General features: G+C 41.8%; 1 protein-coding gene and 1 long non-coding RNA gene across 3 annotated transcripts in view; one reads left to right on the top strand and one right to left on the bottom strand.

The window, feature by feature from the left end:
• The window catches only part of TMEM245 (transmembrane protein 245), a 93,542-nt gene that overhangs the window by 22,718 nt on the left and 45,424 nt on the right, over positions 1-25,400 (top strand). Inside the window, exons 5-8 of one of the 2 annotated variants that reach the window (XM_068236667.1) lie at positions 1,399-1,593; positions 9,639-9,808; positions 17,405-17,428; positions 25,125-25,229. In XM_068236667.1, the coding sequence (XP_068092768.1) occupies positions 1,399-1,593; positions 9,639-9,808; positions 17,405-17,428; positions 25,125-25,229 (494 nt within the window). The remainder of the gene's footprint in view (positions 1-1,398; positions 1,594-9,638; positions 9,809-17,404; positions 17,429-25,124; positions 25,230-25,400) is intronic. The other variant, XM_068236668.1, reaches the window with a different exon arrangement.
• LOC137518595 (uncharacterized) overlaps positions 20,204-25,400 on the bottom strand; it is a 62,295-nt gene continuing 57,098 nt past the window's right edge. The window contains exon 3 of the long non-coding RNA XR_011020852.1: positions 20,204-20,518. This is a non-coding gene — a long non-coding RNA (uncharacterized lncRNA). The remainder of the gene's footprint in view (positions 20,519-25,400) is intronic.

Raw genomic sequence — 25,400 nt, 5'->3', positions numbered from 1 at the left:
TAGGTTGCAATCGCTAGCGCGACAGTTCAGGGCCCCAATTCTCTACAGATGTATTGCTCTGCCATTGCCTAGCGATACATTTGTACAGCACTAGGACCCCTGAACCTTCACCCTAGCAGGCACAGCTGATCGCTACAGTCATGCAGGCTGAGGATAATTGTCCGCCACATGCCCAGCTAGAAGTTAAAGAGACTCTGTAGCCTCTTTAAAATCCTTTTTAAAAATGTTTTTTAACAATCCTGCTTAATACATTAGTCCTACCTAAATCGCCGCATTCCCGTGGCTGTAAACTATCGAAATCCCCCCTTAATCCCCAGGGGGCGCTCTAGGCAGCGCTTCCGTGTGAGGCAGGGCTATGAGCTGCAGCCCTGCCTCAAACGCGTCAGTCAGCGGCGCATCGCCGCCTCTCCCCTGCCCCTCTCAGTCTTCCTTCGCTGAGAGGGGCTGGGGAAAGGCGGAGATCCGCCGCTGATAGACACGTGTGAGGCAGGGCTGCGGCTCATAGCCCTGCCTCACACGGAAGCGCACAGGGGCAGCAAAGTTTTGCTGGGGGGAGGGAGGGCGAGTTAGGGGGATTTTAGATAGTTTACAGGCATGGGAATGCGGTGGTTTAGGTAGGGCCAATGTATTAAAGCGGAATATAACCCTGCATTTCAACTTTGCTCTAAAATATTATTTACAGCATATTATATGCAAAAAGCATTTTTTTTTTTTACTAGACCAGCATTGGAAGGGTTAAACACAGGTTTAAAGTTCCGTGGAGAGATATGCAGAAGTTCAGATAGATACATTCTATTTAGTGAAATGTAACTATTGAGAAATGTTTACACACTCTTTGGCAGTCCTCCAAGCTCCTTCTCAGTCAGAGAGATGAGTCACATTCAACACTTAGATACATTTATGTAAACAAAATGTATCTCTTTTCAGCTTCGGATGCGTCTGCAGAAATCTAAAGGAACTTTAAAGCCCTGTGTAACCCTTCCAATGCTGGTCTAGTAAAAAAAAAATGCTGGTTGCATATAATATACTGTAAATAATGTTTTAGAGCAAAGTTGAAATGCAGGGTTATATTCTGCTTTAAGCAGGATTGTTTTAAAAAAAAAAGAAAGGATTTTTAAGAGGCTTCAGAGTCTCTAAGTAAGGCATATACGGTATCATTGTAATTGGGAAGAGCCAAATAATTTATTTTTTATGGGTTTTATAAATGGGATTTGTCATGTGAAAATTAGGAAAAGTGAAAACTAAAAAAAAAAAAAACTGTATGTTCTGCATTACACCTTGTACTAGTGTTTAAATGAGTAATGGTTGTGTGCAACTTAGCCACAGGGTTTGACTGCTAAGGCATTTTAACATCTATGTGCAATAATGTACCGTATTTAACCTTTTCTATGTTTTTAGGAGAGGTAGATACTGGTGGAACCACAGTCACACCCATTTCTTCCACAATTGTAAGGCAGAGAAGTGAGATCGGAGCATTTTTAAGAAAAAAGAAGACCAGTGACATCTATTTTGTGATTCTTGTGTGGGCAATTATCATTGTACAACTATGGCTTAATTTATGGATCATACAACTCCTTCCAGTACCAATTGCAGGTAAATAGATTTACATGAAATACAACCAGGTGTACAGACACAGTGTTCCCCAAAAATAAGACACTGTCTTATGTTCATTTTACCCCCAAAAGATGTGCTAGGGCTTATTTTCGAGGAGGGCTTATATTTTGAGAGGTGACTCTATGCGCCTCCTGTATTCAGATGTTCACCTATATAGCTAGATGTGCTACCAGTCAGATGTGCCCCCAGGTGTCCTGATCCCCAGCGGCAGCAGTGCCCAGCCCAGCATTGCTGTTCCCTCCCTCCCCTCTGCAGAGTGGCGAGCTGAGCATTACAGCAGAAGAAGCTCACCAGCCTACGAGGTGCCAGCATTAACGTCTCTCCACAGCAGCACCCCGCTGTGACAATTCAGCAACACGGTCCCTTCTAACTTGCTCCAGTTATCAGGGAACAGTCGCATCCGATGGCTTGAAAGACTGAGCAAGCTAACGTTAAAAAGACCAGTTGATGGATCACAGATGATAACGTGACAGAGCGCACCAATTCTGTCTAATCTACTACTGTTGCTATTCGGGGAATAGTTGCATCTGAAGGCTTGAAACACGGTGAACAGACTGACGTTAAAGATTGGTCTCCCCACTGCTGACAATGTAATCTGACATTCACCCACCAATCCCACCGTACTAGGCCACAGTTGCCATACAGATCTCATGCATTAAAGACGTCTGGAGGCGTATCAATGTGCACAGTAAACTGTTAAGATTGGTTGATGGTGCCCATACATGAACAATCTCAATAGTATGTACAATCGGTAAAATAAACATCAGTTTTGCACTGGAAATCAGGTAATTTCACTGCTACCACTCCGATTTTTAAGGAAGCGAATAGTCTCACGCTAGCTATTCCTAGAAGGAAGAAACGGTTATTTGCAACACGGTTCATAAGAAAAGCATAAAAACCAATGCGGTAGGATGTCTCTTCTGAGGGTAGATTCTTTGTAGCAACAATCAGGCAGAAACCAGGTGCAAGACTCACATGATTCAATCGCTAGTTTTATTCTAAAACTATACACAAAAATATACTTTATAACCGACAGGTAAATATACCGGCCTGTCTGACAGACTGTGTTGATAGAAATGAATAGAGATGAAAAAAGGAAATAGAATGTCTTATAATATATACATATACATATACAATTATACAGTTCAAAATACCATTATTGGAAGTCCTGGAAACGACAAAGTCTCTGGTGTTAAATTATCCAAGTTGGTGAGGGGGGCCTGTGTCCAGTGGGCGGGTCATTGATGGAATTGATCCCAGTTGAAGACAAAGTCTGAGGACGCTGGTCTATGTGTGCCCTTTTGCTTTTTACCCCATCTGTAGTTCGTAGGACTTTTGACACGTACAAGTCCAGTCTTGATGCCTGAAGAGATGGTTTATTTAGTATCTTCCTAACCCATGAAATATTGTAAAATTGTGCCTATTATTAATATAGATTTGGACTTTGCTGAAAAGGTTGTTTGCTCTCTTTTGAGCAACAAGATGGACTGATAAGGATCAGCCCTGTGTTCTCTGAAGTCAGGGCAGAGAAGAGCTAGGTGTCAAAATTCCTGCTGGGTCAGCCCCTGCCAGTCTGCTCTAAGCTGCATTTATGCTGTCCTGTCAAACTCATATCTGATGGATGGGGCTATAACCCTTCTAGGGGGTCTTGTGGTAGCTAGGAGAAAGCTTTTCACACCTGGGTGGAAGGTTCTATAATTGAAAAACTGTCAGCTGGTTGCTAGCAGAGCCAGAGAGAAAGGGAAAAAAAACCCATTTAAATTACCTGTTCTGTTAGACACTGCAGGGGAATAAGGTTTGGGTAATCACGCAGCGTTTTCGAAAATCAAAATTGTATGACGACTGGGGACAGGCATCACACCCTTTTCCTCTCCTTGACAACAGTTGCGCCATGACGCAGCGGTATGTACATTTGTCACATGACAAGAGCTGCCGGTGGGTTTCTTCTGCTGTAATGCTTTGCTCGCCACTCTGCAGAGGGAGGGAGGGAGCGAGCGAAGGGGGTACATTGGGCGGCCAGTAAGCTGCCTGCCTTGCACACCTCAGCCGCGGGCCAGTCCGCGCCTGATACAGCTAGGACTTAGTTTCGGGAAAGGGCTTATTTTCGGGGGGAAAGCAGTATTATGCAATGTATGAATCTGCATTTACCTTTATAAAATTATCAGTGCATTTAAATGTTTTAAAAGTGAGCCTCCTACAAAGCAGTATATCTGTATAAGGGCCCAAACCCACTAGCAATCTTTTATAAGAGCTAGTGACTTGAAAGAGCTCTTAATGATGCAATGCAATGAGGGATTTTTATAAATTCACATCCTTCTAGTGCAGGGGTGTCAAACTCGAATACAAAGTGAGCCAATATTGACCTCTGGGACCAAGTCGTGGGCCAACCTCAATGTCTAGTGGCCACCTCCCTCCCTTATCCAGTTCCCTGATGTTTACTGGTCCCCCCTCCCTCATCTATACAATTCCCTGTTGTTTAGTGGTCCTCTCTCCTGTATACAGTTTCCTGGTGTCTAGTGGATACAGTTACCTGGTGTCTAGTGGCCCCCTTCCCTCTGCTATACAGTTCCCTGGAATCTAGTGCTGTCCGCCTCCTCATGTGGGTTCCCTGGTGATCTAGGGCTTACTCTCCGAATATAGCTTCTCTGGTGCTCTAGAATGGACCAAACATAATGCAAAGTGGGGAAACCACCTGAGGGCCAAATCTGATGGCTCACTGGCTGGAGTTTGACATGTATGCTCTAGTGGGATCACACCCAGTGCCAAAACCAATGCTAAATGGTTGACTGACCATGGTATTACTGTGCTCAATTGGCCTGCCAACTCTCCTGACCTAAACCCCATAGAGAATCTGTGGGATATTGTGAAGAGAAAGTTGAGAGACGCAAGACCCAACACTCTGGATGAGCTTAAGGCTGCTATCGAAGCATCCTGGGCCTCCATAACACCTGAGCAGTGCCACAGGCTGATTGCCTCCATGCCACGCTGCATTGAAGCAATCATTTCTGCAAAAGGATTCTCAACCAAGTACTGAGTGCATAACTGAACATAATTATTTGAAGGTTGACACTTTTTTGGTTTAAAAACACTTTTCTTTTATTGGTCGGATGAAATATGCTAATTTTTTGAGATAGGAAATTTGGATTTTTATGAGCTGTACAGGGAATGCAGAATTATTAGGCAAATGAGTATTTTGACCACATCATACTCTTTATACATGTTGTCTTACTCCAAGCTGTATAGGCTCGAAAGCCTACTACCAATTAAGCATATTAGGTGATGTGCATCTCTGTAATGAGAAGAGGTGTGGTCTAATGACATCAACACCCTATATCAGGTGTGCATAATTATTAGGCAACTTCCTTTCCTTTGGCAAAATGGGTCAAAAGAAGGACTTGACAGGCTCAGAAAAGTCAAAAATAGTGAGATATCTTGCAAAGGGATGCAGCACTCTGAAAATTGCAAAGCTTCTGAAGCGTGATCATCGAACAATCAAGCGTTTCATTCAAAATAGTAAACAGGGTCGCAAGAAGCGTGTGGAAAAACCAAAGCACAAAATAACTGCCCATGAACTGAGAAAAGTCAAGCGTGCAGCTGCCAAGATGCCACTTGCCACCAGTTTGTCCATATTTCAGAGCTGCAACATCACTGGTGTGCAATACTCAGAGACATGGCCAAGGTAAGAAAGGCTGAAAGACGACCACCACTGAACAAGACACACAAGCTGAAACGTCAAGACTGGGCCAAGAAATATCTCAAGACTGATTTTTGTAAGGTTTTATGGACTGATGAAATGAGAGTGAGTCTTGATGGGCCAGATGGATGGGCCCGTGGCTGGATAGGTAAAGGGCAGAGAGCTCCAGTCCGACTCAGACGCCAGCAAGGTGGAGGTGGAGTACTGGTTTTGGCTGGTATCATCAAAGATGAGCTTGTGGGTCCTTTTCGGGTTGAGGATGGAGTCAAGCTCAACTCCCAGTCCTACTGCCAGTTTCTGGAAGACACCTTCTTCGAGCAGTGGTACAGGAAGAAGTCTGCATCCTTCAAGAAAAACATGATTTTCATGCAGGACATTGCTCCATCACACGCGCCCAAGTACTCCACAGCGTGGCTGGCAAGAAAGGGCATAAAAGAAGAAAAACTAATGACATGGCCTCCTTGTTCACCTGATCTGAACCCCATTGAGAACCTGTGGTCCATCATAAAATATAAGCTTTACAAGGAGGGAAACCAGTACACCTCTCTGAACAGTGTCTGGGAGGCTGTGGTTGCCGCTGCACGCAATGTTGATGGTGAACAGATCAAAACACTGACAGAATCCGTGGATGGCAGGCTTTTGAGTGTCCTTGCAAAGAAAGGTGGCTATATTGGTCACTGATTTGTTTTTGTTTTGTTTTTGAATGTCAGAAATGTATATTTGTGAATGTTGAGATGTTATATTGGTTTCACTGGTAAACATAAATAATTGAAATGGGTATATATTTGTTTTTTGTTAAGTTGCCTAATAATTATACACAGTAATAGTCACCTGCACACACAGATATCCCCCTAAAATAGCTAAAACTAAAAACAAAGTAAAAACTACTTTCAAAATTATTCATCTTTGATATTAATGAGTTTTTTGGGTTCATTGAGAACATGATTGTTGTTCAATAATAACATTATTCCTCAAAAATACCACTTGCCTAATAATTCTGCACTCCCTGTATGCCAAAATCATCAATATTAAAACAATAAAATGCTTGAACTACTTCAGTTGTTTGTATTTGAATCTAAAATATATGAAAGTCTAATGTTTATCAGTACATTACAGAAAATAATGAACTTTATCACAATATGCTAATTATTTGAGAAGATCCTGTAGTGTAGTGTATCTTATCTGGTGGGGCAGCAGGGATTATTGTAGTGCAATGTAGTGTAGTTTAGCTGGTGGCGCAGCAGGGATTAGTGTAGTGTGACATGGCAGAGTAGTTTAGAGACAGTTTGGGGGGGAGGGGGGTGGGTCCGTAAGACGCTCCTGCACCTTAGACGGACCAGGTTCGGGTATTTTTTCCCCTGATTTTTTTGCATTCAAACCTAGGTGCATCTTATAGTCAGTAGTCCAAAATATATGGTATATTGAATCTAACATTTAATCTGAAAATATAATATAGTGTATGGGCACCTTAAGAAATGGGGAGAGGGATGATCCTGTGTGAAAATTGATCTGGTCGCTGAACAATGCCTGCTGCCTAGTCTAGAGACACCATAGACATAAAATATGTATAGTATATATTTTTTTTCAGCGGTTGTGCTTTTGAAGTCCTTCATTGTGGTGACGCTATAAATTAGTATATGCACTTTTGTGTTCAGGTCTGCATCATTTTTCTTTCATTATCTTAAACAGCTGTGTCTAGGCAGTGCACACTGTTCTGTGTCTCATAACATTTTTTCCAAGCCAGCAGCTAAGCAAAGTGGTCTATATGAGGAATTCTTTCCACAGAAAGCTAATGACCCTCCCCGAGGAGGATCTCTGTTGGTCAGTTTAGAGAACCAATAAAAATCATCCTTTGGAAGGATTCTCATTGGAAAAAAAGGCTGGACCTATGCAGAGATGCTTTGTCAGGATAGCCAGAGCGCCAGCATGATGAAGGATCAGTGCGCCATGTGTCCCAGCAGCGGAACGTGATTGGTGGTCCCAGCATGCAGCGGTGAGAAAGGTGTCTGAATACGACATTTCACTTGCTCTGAGCAGGTGAAAAGTTGTAATATGTTTGAGGGCTTGTGATACAGACATAGGGGAAAACAACTTGCTGAGCTATTACCTCCCCGCAGGGTGACAATTAGAATTGAGTTAGGTGACAGTACCATCGCCTAATTTTAGAACTCACCTGCGCTTAAAACTGATGAGTTCAAGTTGTTCCCCTAGTGTAACCTTCAAGGGCTTTATTAACATGTTAATTGTGGGTGACCCCTTGCCTAACCCAACATAGGGTCTTGCCTATGTAATTAAAGTTCCCACTCCCCCAAAACAGAAGAAGTGAATACTGTAATATACTAACACAGACTTCTGAACAAGCATTGCAGGAGTGCAAATTAGCCCTCTTCTCCTGATAACGTCCTGCTGTGACCTTGAAATTTCAATTTCGCACATCCTGCTGGTCCTCCAAAATGCGCATTCACCTGACTATAGACCATCAAACTTCAGATGGTCCATTTGTCTTCAGTCTTTGCTCCAAGTAGGTAAATGTTTGTTTTAGCTTTAACATTGGCAGTGCTGTCAGTGTTTTTTTGTTTTTTTTAATGGTGATCGTGTGCACTATGTATGGCAAGTTGTTGTAGCTTCTGCAATATGCTATTTATTCTAATAAGCTTGCTACACTGCACTGGGGTAAAATACTTATTTGTCCTTACTGTCTTTTTTCCCCCCTTCTTTCTCTTTCACCTTTTCTTCGACTATACCAATTAAGTTTGATCCTGCACTGTACATCACACAGTAAGTCAGTGGCCATTCAATAAAGCTGGCATATATTTACTTTTTATCTTTTCCTTATTCATATTTACAATATATAATGTTGCTTTTAAGTTTGTGAACCCTTTAGAATCTTCTATATTTTTTTTATACAAATGTAATCTAAAACATCATCTCATTTTCAAACAAGTCCTAGAAAAAAATCAAGTTAAAGTAAATCTGAAGCGATGATGGGGAAAACAAAGTTAGATACTGTACCCACCTATGTAACGGGAAGGCTCTCTGGGATTCTTGTCCCTTGGCCCACCGCTGCCCCCTGTTGAAATTCTACACCTTCAAACCTCCTCACAAGGCTTGGAAGCACTTCCATCCACGGGTGCTTCCGAAGACGGGCATATCTGCACTGTGCATGTGTGAGGCCAGATTTGCACGTGCCCAGTATGGACCTGCTCATCTTTGGAAATACCTGGGGTTGTGAGTACTTCCAAAGAAGTCCCGAAGGCGTATTATTAGACCAGGTCGAGTAACTTCAACGGGGGCACAGTTGGGGAACAGTTGTAGAACAAGAGCAAGGAGAGAGGCGCAGGAAGGCTCTATGGGATCTAGAGCCTTCCCTTTACTTAAGTGAGTATCTCTTATTTTTCAGTGTCGCTTCAGATTTACTTAAATGTAACACAAATTATCGGATTTCATCATGTATTTATTGAAGAAAAAATGTTCCAACCAAAAAATTATAAAAAAATGTAAGAAAATGGGTTTACAAACTTTCCAGCACACCTGGAGCTTTGCCTCTAGCAATCCCTTTAAAGGGACTCCGAGCAGTGCAGAAACTATGGAAAAATGCATATCATTTTAAAGCTCTCTTTCTCCTCTTTCCAATGATATATAAACCGCCGCCCTACGCCTTTTAGTTTTCGCTATTTTTGCGATTGAAATCGCGCCTGCGGCAATTTCAATCGCGAAAATAGCGAAAACTAAAAGCGTAGGGCAGCGGTTTATATATCATTGGAAAGAGAGCTTTAAAATGATATGCATCTTTCCATAGTTTCTGCACTGCTTGGAGTCCCTTTAATAACATGTTAGCTTTTCTAATTTCATCTTAAAATACAATTAAACAACCAACATTTTATTAAAATAAAACTGCGTGATCAAACCGAAAAGAAGTTTCCACATACTGTACTTGGTTTGCATACATTTGTTCATAGTTTACTATGATTAAGGGGTCTTTTAAAACTGAAGCATGCGTAAATAGGCACATTGGGTACATTGATATGGCTGCTATTCATTGTCATCTGTTGTGTGATTTGGGGACAGGGTGCAAAAAAGGAGCACATAAAAATTAAGCATGCCATGCAGAACTCTTCCCAGCACATGGTGCATATGAGAACCATTAAAAAAAACATTTTGATTTAGCTTTCTTTCTGTGCTTTAGATTGCATGGAATACACTAAATGAAAGGCATCATGACTTGACTGTTTGATAATCAGATACATCATCTATGCATCCTGTGCGAATGTAAACATTTGTAGCATTCCTGTATTGACCATGCTGTTTCTTCAACTATTTTCTAAACTAGTTTACGCAGTTAAGAAGTTGGTAGTCCATTTTGGGGTCATTGGTTTTGTGGCAAATCGTTTTGGATCTTGGTGGTACAAAATAGAAGATTTTGTGAGTGCACGGCAAGAAGCACTGGCACCAGGCCCTATTCGAGGGTTGGGAAGGTTTATCCTAAAGGTGGACTGTAAGGTATTTAATAATTTCTTTTTTCTAAATGTATGTAATCCGTCTGTCTTTTTAGTGTATATACAATTTGTTTGTGGTAACTAGGTTTTTCTGTAGTAAGGTCTTGGAGGAGAAGAGTGGTCAAGCTGCTGCCCACCAGTTTTTACTTACCACCCTTAGGGCTCTTTTTACGTTGGTATGTGTTAGTGTGCGTTGGTATACGTTAGTGCAAGTTGGTATGCATTTTTTTTCATTCTACAGTAGCGATTGCGATTAGCAAAATTGCAATGGCAGGACATGCAGCATTTTGGGAGTGTTTGCACTTCAATGTAAAGTATATTAGTGCTGGCAAATCGCTCATGAATCGCAATTACCGTATATACTCGCAAGCAAGCCGAATTTTTGACCCCCCAAAAGTGGGCCAAAAGTTGGGGGGTCGGCTTGCTTGCGAGTCATGTGTGGGTGGGTGGGTGGATAGGTGCTGTCCCTCCCCGCTCCCCCTGCGGCCGCCGCTGCTGCTATTACCTCAGGCGGCGCCGCTGCCTCTATCCCCGTCCTCCTCCGGTAACTCATTCACACAGCAGCGCGCCCCCCGCTGCTGTGATGACGCAGGAAACCATAGAGAGCGGTTCCCATAGTAACGGCATCACGCTACAGGAAGCCGCTCTCTATGGTTTCCTCGTCATCACAGCAGCGAGAGGCGCGCTGCTGTGAATGAGTTACTACCGGAGGAGGACGGGGATAGAGGAAGCGGCGCCGCCTGAGGTAATAGCAGCAGCGGCGGCCGCAGGGGGAGCGGGGAGGGACAGCACCTACCCACCCATACTGGGGCATTATGCTAGCTATATGGGGCACTATACTAGCTATAATGGGGCACTATACTAGCTATACTGGGGGCACTATACTAGCTATACTGGGGGCACTATACTAGCTATACTGGGGGCACTATACTAGCTATACTGGGGGCACTATACTAGCTATACTGGGGGCACTATACTAGCTATAATGGGGCACTATACTAGCTATACTGGGGGCACTATACTAGCTATACTGGGGGCACTATACTAGCTATACTGGGGGCACTATACTAGCTATACTGGGGGCACTATACTAGCTATACTGGGGGCACTATACTAACTATACTGAGCACTATACTAGCTAAACTGGGGCACTTCACTAGCTATACTGAGCACTATACTAGCTATACTGAGCGCTATACTGAGCACTATACTAGCTATACTGAGCACTATACTAGCTATACTGGGGCATTTTATTAGCTATACTGAGTACTACCTACCTATACTGAGCACTATACTAGCTAAACTGGGGCACTTCACTAGCTATAATGAGCACTATACTAGCTATACTGAGCACTATACTAGCTATAATGAGCACTATACTAGCTATACTGGGGCATTTTACTTGCTATACTGAGCACTACCTACCTATACTGGGCACTATACTAGCTATACTGGGACATACTGGGGGGATCACGCGGCCAGCGTTTCCTACCCCGGCTTACATGAGGGTCAATCATTTTTTCCTGTTTTTTGGGGTAAAAGTGGGGGGGTCGGCTTACATGCGGGTCGGCTTGCTTGCGAGTATATACGGTATGTGTAATTTTAAATGACTGTGAACTGTAAAAAAAAATAAAATGATAATTTGAAAGGACCAATCAAAATTAAAATGGCTAATCACTATCACAATCACCGGCAAAAAGTTTACACTTTTTAAAATCGCTACCAAAATGGCCAGAAAACCTCAGGAAATCGCTTACAAAACACTAATTAAAAATGCTAGCGATCGCGATAGTGCTTTGCGATTTGTAGTGGGTTTCAGGCCTCACTGGTGGTGACATCTTTACTGCTGGCATGTGATGACAGTGGAAGGAGATGCTGCTTAAATATTGATACAATGACCACACGCTGTACTAAATTGACTCTGCTTTCAGAAAATATATAATATGAGGTTCTTAAAACAACTTTTTGTTCTGTAAAGTGTGTTTTCTCCTGCTATGAAAAAAATGTGAAAAGTAGCTTGGTCACCAGAGGTGCAATTAGACACCAAAAACCTGGCAGAGAAAGAGTTAAGGCTCATACACACGCTCAACAAAAGTCTTTTAAATGCACAATTATCAAACAACTTTTGTTGTTGAAACAAACCAAAAAAGTTGTTGTATCAGTTGTTTGAAAAATAGCAAACAACTTTTTTGGTTTGTGTCAACAAATAAAGTTGTTTGATAATTGTGCATTTAAAAGACTTTTGTTGAGCGTGTGTATGAGCCTTTAGAGCAACTAATTGTACTGATTAAATTCTCAATCAGATTTTGTTAGTAAAACATTACCCCTGTCATCTGAGTGAACTCGAAGTAAGACTTGAAATTTGCATATGCCCCCCAGCAGTCATTTCAATCAGGCCTTTTAAAACTTTAGCTAGTGATAGGACTAGAGGATTAAGGCCCATACACACGTCGGATTTTTCCGAACGACGGGTCGTTTGAACGTCCCGTCGTTCAGTCGTCCGCATGCTAAATCGGGCGTGTGTACAGACTGTTGTTCGGGTGATAAGACTGGTTTTGAGCAATCCGCCTGGCGGATCGCTTTTAATTCCAGTCTTATCACCCGAACGACAGTCTGTACACACGCCCGATTTAGCGTGCGGACGACTGAACGACGGGACGTTCAAACGACCCGTCGTTCGGAAAAATCCGATGTGTGTATGAGCCTTTACTAGAACAATGTGATCAAGGTGGGGGTCACATACTGGGAGTGGGCAGTATAGATTTTTGTGTTTGTAAAGAATGAATACAGAAAGGGTTTCTACAGAAAGTTATTTTCTGGGGAAAAAAGACAGTCTTCAATAATCCTTTTACTTCAGGTCTATTCAGAGACCTGGTCCACACTGGCTGCATTTGCAGTGAGTTTGCATTTCTAAAAGCGCTGCATGCATCATTTCTGTAGCGATCCTCATGTTGTAATCTACTGCATATCTTATCTGCATGAATTCACAAATTTCTACATGGTAAGAGTCTCTGTAAGGCCCCGTTTCCACTATCGCAAATCCGCATGCGCCTTGCGCATGCGGATTCACATAGGCAATATAAGTGAATGGGCCTGTTTCCACGTATGCGTCTGCGCGAGCGGTTTATTGTGCGGAGAAAATCTGCACGGAGCACCCTGCAGACTTCGCCTGCGTGTGGAACACAGGCGAATCGCACACAATGTATGTACCAGGGAAATTGCATGCGGTTTCCCCATACGTTTTTGCCGCGAATTCGCATAGGTACCAATGTAAATTCAGACAGGCAGTGACATGGTTAAAATCGCATATACCCTCACCTATGCGAATTCGTGGCAAAAAACGCATGCGGAATCGCATCCGCATGCGATTTCATCAGCGGTGGAATCCAGGCGATTTCGCACCGCAATAGTGGAAACGAGCCCTGAATCTCTGGTTCTAGTTCTATTAAGTGCACCAAATGGAGTTTACGTTTCAAGCTATAGAACATTACAGTGTGTGTGTGTGTGTGTGTGTGTGTGTGTGTGTGTGTGTGTGTGTGTGTGTGTGTGTGTGTGTACTTTTACAAATAGGAGTATATACATAGGAGTGTTGATAGTATAGCTTTATCAGTTAATGCAAAGTTAATAAATAGGGGAGAAATCTAAATCAAATCAATATTTTATGTATTCACGCTTTGACTCAAAACCACATCAGTTCCAGTTACAATTCCTCATAGTTTTTGAAGACTCTTGCATGTAGGTTCAAAAATCTTGAAGAACTTACTAGGGATGGTCAATGAGTTGCACATTTTTTTTGAATTTTTGCAGGCTATGCAGATCTTGCACACACATTTATGCATCTTGAAAATGAATCAATTGAATTCTGCCAAGGTTGAAGTAAATTGGTCCATTTTCAAGACACATTTGCATGCCTTATCTGCATAATCCTGTATCTACTCAGAATGATTTGTGTCTCATAGACCTTCCCTATAACTAACCACAGATCTGTGGATGTAGGCTGCCTCACATCATTCTGTCTCTTCATATAATCCCAGATACACTTGATATCAGGGCTATGCAGGCCACACCACCACTACGTCTTCTTTATGCTGAAGAGGTTCTAAAAGTGAACCAGCGACGAAGCACCCTCATGTATTTTACCATATATATCAGTGGGAACATTAGCGAAAACACCTACCCTGCATTCTGCTTCATCCTTTACTGCTCAGCCTGTTGTTATCAGCCCTGATTAATAATAATAATCAGCTTGTTATCAGCCCTGATAAAATCCCCGACTGAGCATTCAGTCTGGCTTTCCTCAGGAATCATTATAGCTGAGTCTGTCTTCTCTGATGTCTTTTCAAGCCCAAGCCTGCCCTCTTCTGGTTCTGCTATAATGACTCAGGTATAATGATTCCTGAGCAAAGCCAGACTGAATGCTCAGTCAGGGATTTTATCAGGGTTGATAACAAGCAGGCTGAGCAGTGAAGGATAAAACAGAGAGCAGGGTAGGTGTTTTCTCTAATGTTCCCACTGATATATATGGTAAAATACACAAAGGTGCTTCGTCTCTGGTTCACTTTAATGATGTTTGCTGTATGTTTGGAGTTATTGTCCTGCTGCAGAATAATATTGGAGTCAGTCCCTGATGATATTGCTTGGTGGATTTGTATCTGCTTATATGCAATGAAGACGCAATAATTCCTGACCAAATCCCCAGATCTATTTGCAGAAGTGCTTCCCCATACTTGAAAGGAATCTCTACCATACTGCCCGCCCGCCTGCCTGCAGATACTAATTATAGTACCTCTCTCCAGGACTTTGGCAAACAAATTGCCTTCTGCTACAGCCAGATATTTTAGATATTTGCTCATAAGTCCAGAGCATCTGTTGCCATTTACTGTACCCAGATTGTTATGTTTTTGTGCATAGTTTAGTTGCCTGGCTTTTTTTCCTCATCCATAGGCATGACTTTTTGGCCGCAATTCTTCCATGAAGACCTTTGCTGGCTAGATTGCTCTGAAAAATAGATGGCTGAATTTTTTTCATGGTTAACAAAGGTAAACAAACTAAAAATGACTAGTTTATCTATAAATCAGTAGTGTTGAAAATACAGAACAGTAAATTTAACTAGTTTATCTATAGTGATGATGTGTTCGAGTAGTTCAAATTCAGAACTTTGTTCCAAGTTCTTCCAATGAGAACCTGAATCCTAATCCATGCGTGCCGTGATTAGGGTGTTTATGCACCCTTGTGGCCACCTCTACCCGCTGCGCTCCAAGTTATAATCTAGCAGTCCAATGCTTTCTCCTTCACAGCTGGAAGGAGGTTTTTTTGAAGAGCTGGAACGTGTCTGGCGGCCAGAGGCAGCGACAAGGGTGAGTTAACATCTTGCACATGGACACAGATTCAGGGTCTCACAAAACTACTTAAAGTGAACCAGAGACGAAGCACCCTTATGTATTTTACCATAGAAATCAGTGGGAACATTAGAGAAAACATTTACCATGCTCTCTGTTCCATCCTCACTGCTAAAAGTGTCTGTTATCTAGCTGAGATAAGAATCCCGGACTGAGCATTGAGTCTGGCTTTGCTATAATGACTCAGCTATAATGATTCCTGAGCAAAGCCAGCAGGGGGCAGGCTTGGACTTGAAGACAGCAAAGAACACAGTCTCAGCTATAATTATTCTGTAGCAAAGCCAGACCGACTGCTTAGTCGGGATTCTTATCTTAGAGGTGATAACAGGCAAATTAAACAGAGAACAATGTAACAAAGAGCAGATTAGGTGTTTACTGTCATGTTCCCACTGATTTATAAGGTAAAATACAAGAGGATGCTTCATCTCTGGTTCTCTTTAAACACGTCAACACTATAAATTAGCAAATGGAAGACTCGCTGTTCTTTGATAATTAAAGCAACTGGGACTAGACTCAAACTACATACAGAAGTTCAATATCTGTTACCCTAAATGATCAAGTAATGGCTCCATCCAGTCAATCTTCCCTGGCTATAATACTGTGACTGGAATCTGTTCAGAATGATAGAAAGCAGAAATATAGCTTCAAATGTGTGTAAATAATCATCAGCTGAAGCTCTGTGTTCCTGTCTGTATGTCTCTCTCTGTCACCAAGTGTAAACCGTTTACAGCCAGGTTACAGTTCTGCTCCCCCCGATGCCAACACAAAATTGTTACAAAACAGCTGGTAAACAAAGCTATTTTTTTTTACACAGGCTGTGCTAAGAGACCTTTGAAAAGCATTTTAGTGTTGCTGGCTAAAAGCTCAATAGGAATGTGGGATTTACAGTAAAACTGTTTCTTTGATAGTTGTTCTTTAATGGTCAGTACCTGGAAAGAAAATGGTGTGTACTTATGCTTTGCAGTGGCTTGGGTTAATCTGGCTCAAATTTACTAAGGTGGGAGTTTGCTGATCCAGTCGACACAATATTTTTAAAAGTTGTATGCTATTAGTTGTCAATAGTTTATCACCTTTACCTGTGTCAGATCAGATTATTGTGATGATTGTTAGAAAGTCAGTGAAACAGCAGTCAAATGCTTGCAATCACATGCAGCACCTGCCTTACAAAATGTGTATAATATTTCAGGTTGTTATGAATTTATTACAAAACTCACTGCAAGTGTGTCACAACCACTCTGTCCCTTCTATGACCTGTCCCCTTTTCACCTACTCTCTATCCTCACCCCTTTTCACCTCCCAGTGAGTCTACAGCCATGTTAAGCTGAGAGTCACTAGGATGACAATCACTCTCTCACCTTTACAGCAGGGGGGATATTTAAGGCTGTCTGGATGTAGTTAAAGGGAAGGTCCAAGCAAAAAAAAAAAATGAGTTTCACTTACCTGGGGCTTCTACCAGCCCCATGCAGCCATCCTGTGCCCTCGTAGTCACTCACTGCTGCTCCAGTCCCCCGCTGGCAGCTTTCTGACCTCGGAGGTCAGGGCCGAATTGCGTACATTTTTACACGTTCCCGCTAGTGCAGGAACATTAACACATACATTTTTACGCTTTAGTGGTGCAACGCGTACATTTTTGTTCCTGCACTAGCTGGAATGCGTAAAAATGTATGCAATGTGGCCCTGACCTCCGAGGTCAGAAAGCTGCCAGCGGGGGACTGGAGCAGCAGTGAGTGACTACGAGGGCACAGGATGGCTACATGGGGCTGGTAGAAGCCCCAGGTAAGTGAAACTTTTTTTTTTTGCTTGGACCTTCCCTTTAAGCAGTCCATGATAATCTCTGAACTATTTGTAAAAGCTATTTTTTTTCTTTTTGCAAAACCTGTATACGTAATGAACATTAATATACAGATTTGTGAAATGCATGTAAAACCTGTCTAAACTGTAAGTTATGGCTGCTCAAATTTTAGGTTTCTACTTTTGGAATGTTTTGTCACTTTTTTTGTATAATATGTCTTCCTGTTTGAAAAATTAAAATTAAAAAAAATATATAGCAACTGCTGTACTATATATTTTTCTCCTTTGTTTACACCTTTTGTTCTTGCCACACTGTGTATATATGCCTTTTTCATTAATGTACTGCTGTCTTCTCTTCTTTTTTCTTATTACTCCCTTTTCCTTCTCCCCTTTTCCCAACCCACATTAAGATGTGGCATTGGCTTAATGAGCAGGTAAACCAATGGCTTAATGAACTGTTTGTCTTCTGGACTGAGTGTCTTTCCTTTTGTTTAACAGTCAATAATTGATCTGTTTTGAACGCTTAAAGCTACGTACACACTTTCAGTCTTTGTTGCCTGAAACAATCTTTCCAGATCGTTTTGGGTGGCACATAAAAACAAGGCATGTACAGACACTGCAGGAACTTCCATTGAATAACTGATTCTGGACTGCTCCATGTTAAAACTACGCCGCATTTGTAGCTGTCTAAAGGCCCATACACACGTCGGATTTTTCCGAACGATCGCTCAAGACCAGTCTTATCACCTGAACGACAGTCTGTACACACGCTTGATTTAGCGTGCGGACGACTGAACGACGGGACGTTCAAACGACCCGTCGTTCAGAAAAATCCGACTTGTGTATGGGCCTTAAGGCTCGGTACCCATCTGTCATTGGACCACGTGCAGCAAGCAGTAGCGGACAGTGGAGCCCAGGGAAGATGCGTTACCCCCATATGTGATATCAGGAATGCATCCACATGGCCGGCATTATTGCAGAAGGCACAGAAGTGCAGTCCACTTATCGCAATGGATCCGTTGCGGGCTGACAAGTGTAAATGGTTCCTATGTATAAAATACACTGTCACTTTAACAATAAGCGGAGATCGGACTAAAAAAATATGGGAACACATCCTAAGCCTGATGCAGCATAGTTTTCACACCGGCCGCTCCCATGCACGGAACGCGATCGCGCATGCCCACCGGCACAGAGCTCTGCTGCGTAAAGTCAATTACAGTGATCAAGAAGTGAAATGGGAAAAAAAAGGCTCTTGTCCCTGAAGGGGCAAGAGCCTTCTAAATTAGTTGAAGGTAACCTAAAGTGGAATAAGAGTGGGCAGTTTAACTTACCTGGAGTTTCTTCCAGTCCCCTGCAGTCCTTCTGTGCCCTCGCTGTCTTTGCTTGCTCTTTTGTTCAATTGCAGCACCCTTCTGACAGCTGCATGCGCAACCCTGGGCCGCGCACCTCCTGGAAAAGAGCATTCTGTGTTTGCGCAGTACATAAATTGCTACTGCACATATGCAGAATGCTCCAGCCAACTGGAGCACGATTGAGGAGTCAGACAGCTTTCAGAGGGGTGTTGCAGCTAAACGGAGGAGAGCGAAATGACAGAGAGCAGAAAAGGACTAGAGGGCTGAAAGAAACCCCAGGTAAGTTAAACTACCCACTGTTTTCCACTTTAGGTAGCCTTTAAGTAAAAGTGACAAATAGGGGACAGCGTTCCATACAAGGGTATCACTACAGGGGAGGCTGGTGACTTCAGAGGACAATTGTGCAGTTTCTACATTTCAGTCAGGGATTTGGGCTAAGAAGAATCTGAAGTATGTATGTAGCTTTGCTCTTAACCAGATTTGTGGTTTACATAACCTTGATAATCCTTCAGTGTTATCCACATGTTACAGCTTAGTTTATGGTAACTTCTATGTTTGTATGTGTATGGTAATTTTGAAGAATAAGCTAGCACATGCAATAATTTTGTCCTGTGTAGGGCAGGAGTTGGTACCCTTAGAAGTGCAAAAGAGCAGTGCGATTTATTTATTTATTTATTTATTTTTTTGCTATAAAAATGTGATAGTTTGCACTTTTTAATACATGGAAATACATTATAGTGCGATTCACTTGCGTCTTCATCAGCTGTGTGAAAAAAGCAACACAACCTGCTTTTTTGACGCATGTGGAAAATCACAGTATTACAGCTTCAAATGTGATTCTCCATAGAGAACCATTCATTGCGTTTTTTGCATGCATGTCCGCTGTATATAAAAAGGCACACAATTTTGGCAAGTGTGAACCCTGACTAAGCCTGGGGGGAAAAAAAATCACCCTTTCTCTTCTCTTGCATGACTCGGGGACTCGGCGTGAGCACCTGTCATTTACAGGTGACATCACAGCTGTTCTTGAGGAAGCCTGTAGAGCCGTTAACAAGTAGATAAGTGATAATAGTCCAGCCAACAGGTGAGGCAAACAAAAATACCTGTTTTAGGGCTTGTTTACACTACATGCGATGTTTAATGCAATTAAAAAAAGTCCTGCATGCTGTTTTTTTTTTTTCTTCATGTGTTGCTAACACCCAGTGAAAACCGCAAATCGGAATCTGAAATCGGAATTGCAGTTTGCAGTGTAAAAGAAACTTGAGGGCCTGTTTCCACTTGCTACAGATAGGCAGCACTTCCCAGTGCAGCTTGCCAGCAAGGAAATTCTGTAGATCCAGATGCACTTCTGGATGGCATGCTGCAGATGTATGCAGCACACAGCCGAATCCTAAGCCATGCATGGGCATTCGGGCTGGGGGAGCCGCTGCTGTATCGGAAACTGCCCCAACTCCAAGTGGAAATAAGCCCTTATAGGTGGATATGGCAACAACAAAAATTACCTAGATAATATCTTGAAAATTTTCTAAGTAAAAGTATTTAGAAAATAATCTAGATAATAATTGCTGAAAAAGTACTAGGGCCATAATAATAACGACAATACATATGATTCACACCAGAAAAAATATATAAGTGCATAAACCGTACTATAACCTTAAAATTCAGATAGAAAAATAAGTACAGTGCATAGCTTATGATAATGAATAGCAAATAATTTACAATAAAATATAATTATTAGTGCTCTTGAGGCCAAATTAGCAACTGCATGGATAGACAAAGAAGCGGAAAAGAAGACTTGTGTGTGTATATAGTATGCGCTCTAGCTATTTTTTTTTTTTTTTTAATCTCATTTATTCATTTTTTGTTGTAAGTTTTCAGCTTTATTGAATTCTTACAGCTCATGAAATGGTCAACTTTATTTTTGCATATTATCAGCATAATCATTTTAAAACAGTTTCCCCAGCAGGTGGCAGCATTTGTTAGAGAGTTGTGTCTTGAGAGAATTACTGAGTAGTTTAGGTTTCTACATAATCCAGTACTGTATATGCTGCTGCTTGTATAAAATGATATGCTTGGTTAGGGGTGCACCTTCAAAACTTGGATGGTAAATTAGTATTGTTTTTCAGAGCTGTACTCCATTGTGTATCCTACATAGGTTGAATGGTCTTGTGCCTGCAGAACAGAGTAACAAGAGTCATATTACTAGTTTCATAGTGTTCATTTTTAGTCTGAGAAATCAGTTCAGCTTCTATTGTCAATACAGGTGTGTAGCTGCATTATAGAAATCAGTCCTATGTGAGCATCACATCCCAGTTTTGGACTTTGTCCCTGTATTAAATTCATGTGTATTCAGTAGAGTGCTTGAAGTGCCATATAGCATGAATAGTTAACCATATGTGTATATAGTGTCAATTCTTTTTTTCTTTCTTAATTTCCCTGCTGTATGGGTTTTTAATTTATTGCTATGTATAAACTTTAGTCGGGTGAATTCGTACTATAGCAAAACTCTGGAGGGTGGAGTTATGGAGACCTGGCATGTGCACACAGAATTTTTTTTTTTAAGATTTCATGATGAAATCTATTGAAAATCTGTGTGTAGTATGTGGAGTGATTCAAGCAAAGAGATCTCCCTCTGATCAGTTAATGATCGGAGATCATCTTATCAGTTTGCCACATCCACCACTGTATGGCCAGCCTAAGTAAATATAACAAGCATCAATACATACAGTTTTAACTTTGTAGAATAGCTGTGTAATTTTAGCTATGTTGATTTTTTTTTTTCCTTGTATTGTTAGGACGCATGCTATTTGATTGCATTATGTTGCTTTTGAGCATTGGAATATTAGTAATTTGTTGCTACCTGCTAGGACCAGTTCTAGACTTTTTGCCCCCTGAGGCAAACTTGTGAGGATCCCGCCCCCCCCCCCCCCCCCCATAGGTAGTATAATTTCCCCAACTATAGGTAGCTTGGAGGGGGTAGCAACCAGGAAGGGGGGCAGCGGGCACAACTGTGGGGAGGGATGACAGACCCCCCCTCCCCCTCCCTCACCTGGGTCCCCCCCGGTCTGCACTCCCCCTCCAACTATTGCTGCAGTGCACAAGTATGAGGCAGTGGGCGGGGAGCGATGACTCACTCACCACCACTCGTCACTTCCTGCAATGCCGCCCACTTTACTTTGGCAAGTACAGTTTGTGTGGCATTGCAGGCAGTGACGAGCGGGGGAAGGTAAGGAGGTGAGTCATCGCTGGGGGGATCCAGGTGAGGGACGGGAGGTCTGACCCCCTTCAGTCCTCTGTGCCCGATGCCCCTCTTCCTGGCTGCCAACCCCTCCAGCTCGGTGGCGCCGCACCCCCCCCCCCCCCCCTCATTCCGCCACATGAGGAACCTGTCTCACCCTGCCTCATGGACGGCCCGGAGCTGCTTCCTGTAGGAATAAATAAAATGCTTTTGAGGAAAACTGGCTAAATGTATGCAGCTTCTTAAATATTTTCTTCAGAAGTGTGCTTTTTCGCATTAGCCAGTTTTAAGATTCAAACCTGCCCTGAACATTTGAATGGTCCTTATTTCTTAAAATGAACATGCCAATATACAGTATAGCCCCAAAGGAGTCATCAGCAGTTCACTTATTCAAATGATTCTCCAGTTCATATATAATTAGTTGAAGCAGTGTTAAAAATGCATGGAATATCTCATTTGTCCATGCATTTGCATCTACAGAGAGTACAGAATTATTAGGCAAGTTGTATTTTTGAGGAATAATTTTATTATTGGACAACAACCATGTTCTCAATTAACCCAAAAAACTCATTAATATCAAAGCTGAATAATTTTGAAAGTAGTTTTTAGTTTGTTTTTAGTTTTAGCTATTTTAGGGGGATATCTGTGTGTGCAGGTGACTATTACTGTGCATAATTATTAGGCAACTTAACAAAAAACAAATATATACCCATTTTAATTATTTATTTTTACCAGTGAAACCAATATAACATCTCAACATTCACAAATATACATTTCTGACATTCAAAAACAAAACAAAAACATATCAGTGACCAATATAGCCACATTTCTTTGCAAGGACACTCTCAAAAGCCTGCCATCCATGGATTCTGTCAGTGTTTTGATCTGTTTACCATCAACATTGCGTGCAGCAGCAACCACAGCCTCCCAGACACTGTTAAGAGAGGTGTACTGGTTTCCCTCCTTGTAAATCTCACATTTTATGATGGACCACAGGTTCTCAATGGGGTTAAGATCAGGTGAACAAGGAGGCCATGTCATTAGTTTTTCTTCTTTTATACCCTGTCTTGCCAGCCACCCTGTGGAGTACTTGGACGCGTGTGATGGAGCATTGTCCTGCATGAAAATCATGTTTTTCTTGAAGGATGCAGACTCCTTCCTGTACCACTGCTTGAAGAAGGTGTCTTCCAGAAACTGGCAGTAGGACTGGGAGTTGAGCTCGACTCCATCCTCAACCCGAAAAGGACTCACAAGCTCATCTTTGATGATACCAGCCCAAACCAGTACTCCACCTCCACCTTGCTGGCGTCTGAGTCAGACTGAAGCTCTCTGCCCTTTACCAATCCAGCCACGGGCCCATCCATCTAGCCCATCAAGACTCACTCTCATTTCATCAGTCCATAAAACCTTAGAAAAATCAGTCTTGAGATATTTCTTGGCCCAGACTTGACATTTCAGCTTGTGTGTCTAGTTCAGTGGTGGTCGTCTTTCAGCCTTTCTTACCTTGGCCATGTCTCTGAGTATTGCACACCTTGTGCTTTTGGGCACTCCAGTGATGTTGCAGCTCTGAAATATGGCCAAACTGGTGGCAAGTGGCATCTTGGCAGCTGCACGCTTGGCTTTTCTTAGTTCATGGGCAGTTATTTTGCGCCTTGGTTTTTCCACAAGCTTCTTGCGACCCTGCTGACTATTTTGAATGAAACGCTTGATTGTTCGATGATCACGCTTCAGAAGCTTTGCAATTTTAAGAGTGCTGCATCCCTCTGCAAGATATCTCACTATTATTGACTTTTCTGAGCCTGTCAAGTCCTTCTTTTGACCCATTTTGCCAAAGGAAAGGAAGTTGCCTAATAATTATGCACACCTGATATAGGGTGTTGATGTCATTAGACCACACCCCTTCTCATTACAGAGATGCACATCACCTAATATGCTTAATTGGTAGTAGGCTTTCGAGCCTATACAGCTTGGAGTAAGACAACATGCATAAAGAGGATGATGTGATCAAAATACTCATTTGCCTAATAATTCTGTACTCCCTGTATTATGCCAGTTGTCAAAACCGCAGTCAGGGTGTGTGTTGTGGAGTAACACTGGAAAACCTGACATCCTGTTATCTTCTGTTTTCCTCACTAGCAGCTCAACTACATCTGTGTTTTTTTGTGTTGTAAATAACCTTGACAGCAGCTTAAAGAGAATCTGTATTGTTAAAATCGCACAAAAGTAAACATACCAGTGCGTTAGGGGACATCTCCTATTACCCTCTGTCACAATTTCGCTGCTCCCTGCCGCATTAAAAGTGGTTAAAAACAGTTTTAAAAAGTTTGTTTATAAACAAACAAAATGGCCAACAAAACAGGAAGTAGGTTGATGTACAGTATGTCCACACATAGAAAATACATTCATACACAAGCAGGCTGTATACAGCCTTCCTTTTTAATCTCAAGAGATCACTTGTGTGTTTCTTTCCCCCTGCAGCTATCTTCTACTGAAGTGTCAGGCTGTTTCTTCCTGCAGACAGCTCTGCCTGTATGTAATTCCTCAGTATGTGAAAGCCCAGCCAGCTCAGAGGAGGATTTATCCAGCTTGTAAAAGATAATAGAGCAGAGAGAAGCTGCACTAATCTAAATAATACACAGGCAGTGTGCAGAGAGGGGCCTGGAGGGGGGAGATGCATCACAGAACCACAACACTGAAGAACTTGGCACCCTTCCAGACACAGGCCGACAAGTCTGACAAGAGAAAGATAAGTTGATGTATTACAGAGATGGTGATAGTAGAACGTGCTGCAGTAAGCCAGAGGACATTAGAATAGATTTTGGAACTTGTAGGATGGAAGAAAACCGGATGAAATTTTTGTTACGGAGTCTCTTTAACATTTAACATATTAATTTTACGATAGTTCAGTGTAATGAACCCAGTTGCTCTGCTGTGAGTATGCAAATTATTGTCAAGTTTATTTAATTTATTTTTTGCAATATGTGTAATAAATCTGTCATCCATACCATAATTGGTAGTAGGCTTTCGAGCCTATACAGCTTGAAGTAAGACAACATGCATAAAGATGATGATGTGATCAAAATACTCATTTGCCTAATAATTCTGCACTCCTTGTATTATGCCAGTTGTCAAAACCGCAGTCAGGGTGTATGTTGTGGAGTAACACTGGAAAACCTGACATCCTGTTATCTTCTGCTTTCCTCACTAGCAGCTCAACTACATCTGTGTTTTTTTGTGTTGTAAATAACCTTGACAGCAGCTTAACATTTAACATATTAATTTTACGATAGTTCAGTGTAATGAAACCAGTTGCTCTGCTGTGAGTATGCAAATTATTGTCAAGTTTATTTTATTTATTTTTGCAATATGTGTAATAAATCTGTCATCCATTCATCCAACCTTAACAAAATTGATTTCCCCCATTTTGTGTTTGCTAAACTGTAAACATAACAAGCTTTACTTTGGTACGTTATCTGTTTCACACTTGCCAACCACTAGAATAAGTTTATCTTTTGTCATATGTGACTTTGAATTTTACAGATGATCATTTGGCTGGAGAAAATGCTTGACAAAATAATAAGCATATTTATCATATTTTTACTGGTCATCGGGACTCTACTTTTGGCCTTACTATTGACTGCAAAGGTAAAGTATAATTTTTAAAATGTGTTCCTAGGCTTGTTATCATTACCAAAAAGTTGAAATCAATTTTTTACAGATACAGTATTTTCCTGTTCTTTACATGTCATTGAGGCTATTACTTCAATTTAGATGACTGTACTTCCTGCTTAACGCCTATTCCTGCAATTTTCTTCT

This window comes from Hyperolius riggenbachi, chromosome 5 (assembly GCF_040937935.1).
Source record: "Hyperolius riggenbachi isolate aHypRig1 chromosome 5, aHypRig1.pri, whole genome shotgun sequence".
NCBI lineage: Eukaryota > Metazoa > Chordata > Amphibia > Anura > Hyperoliidae > Hyperolius > Hyperolius riggenbachi.
This window is presented reverse-complemented; position numbering and strand designations above follow the sequence as displayed.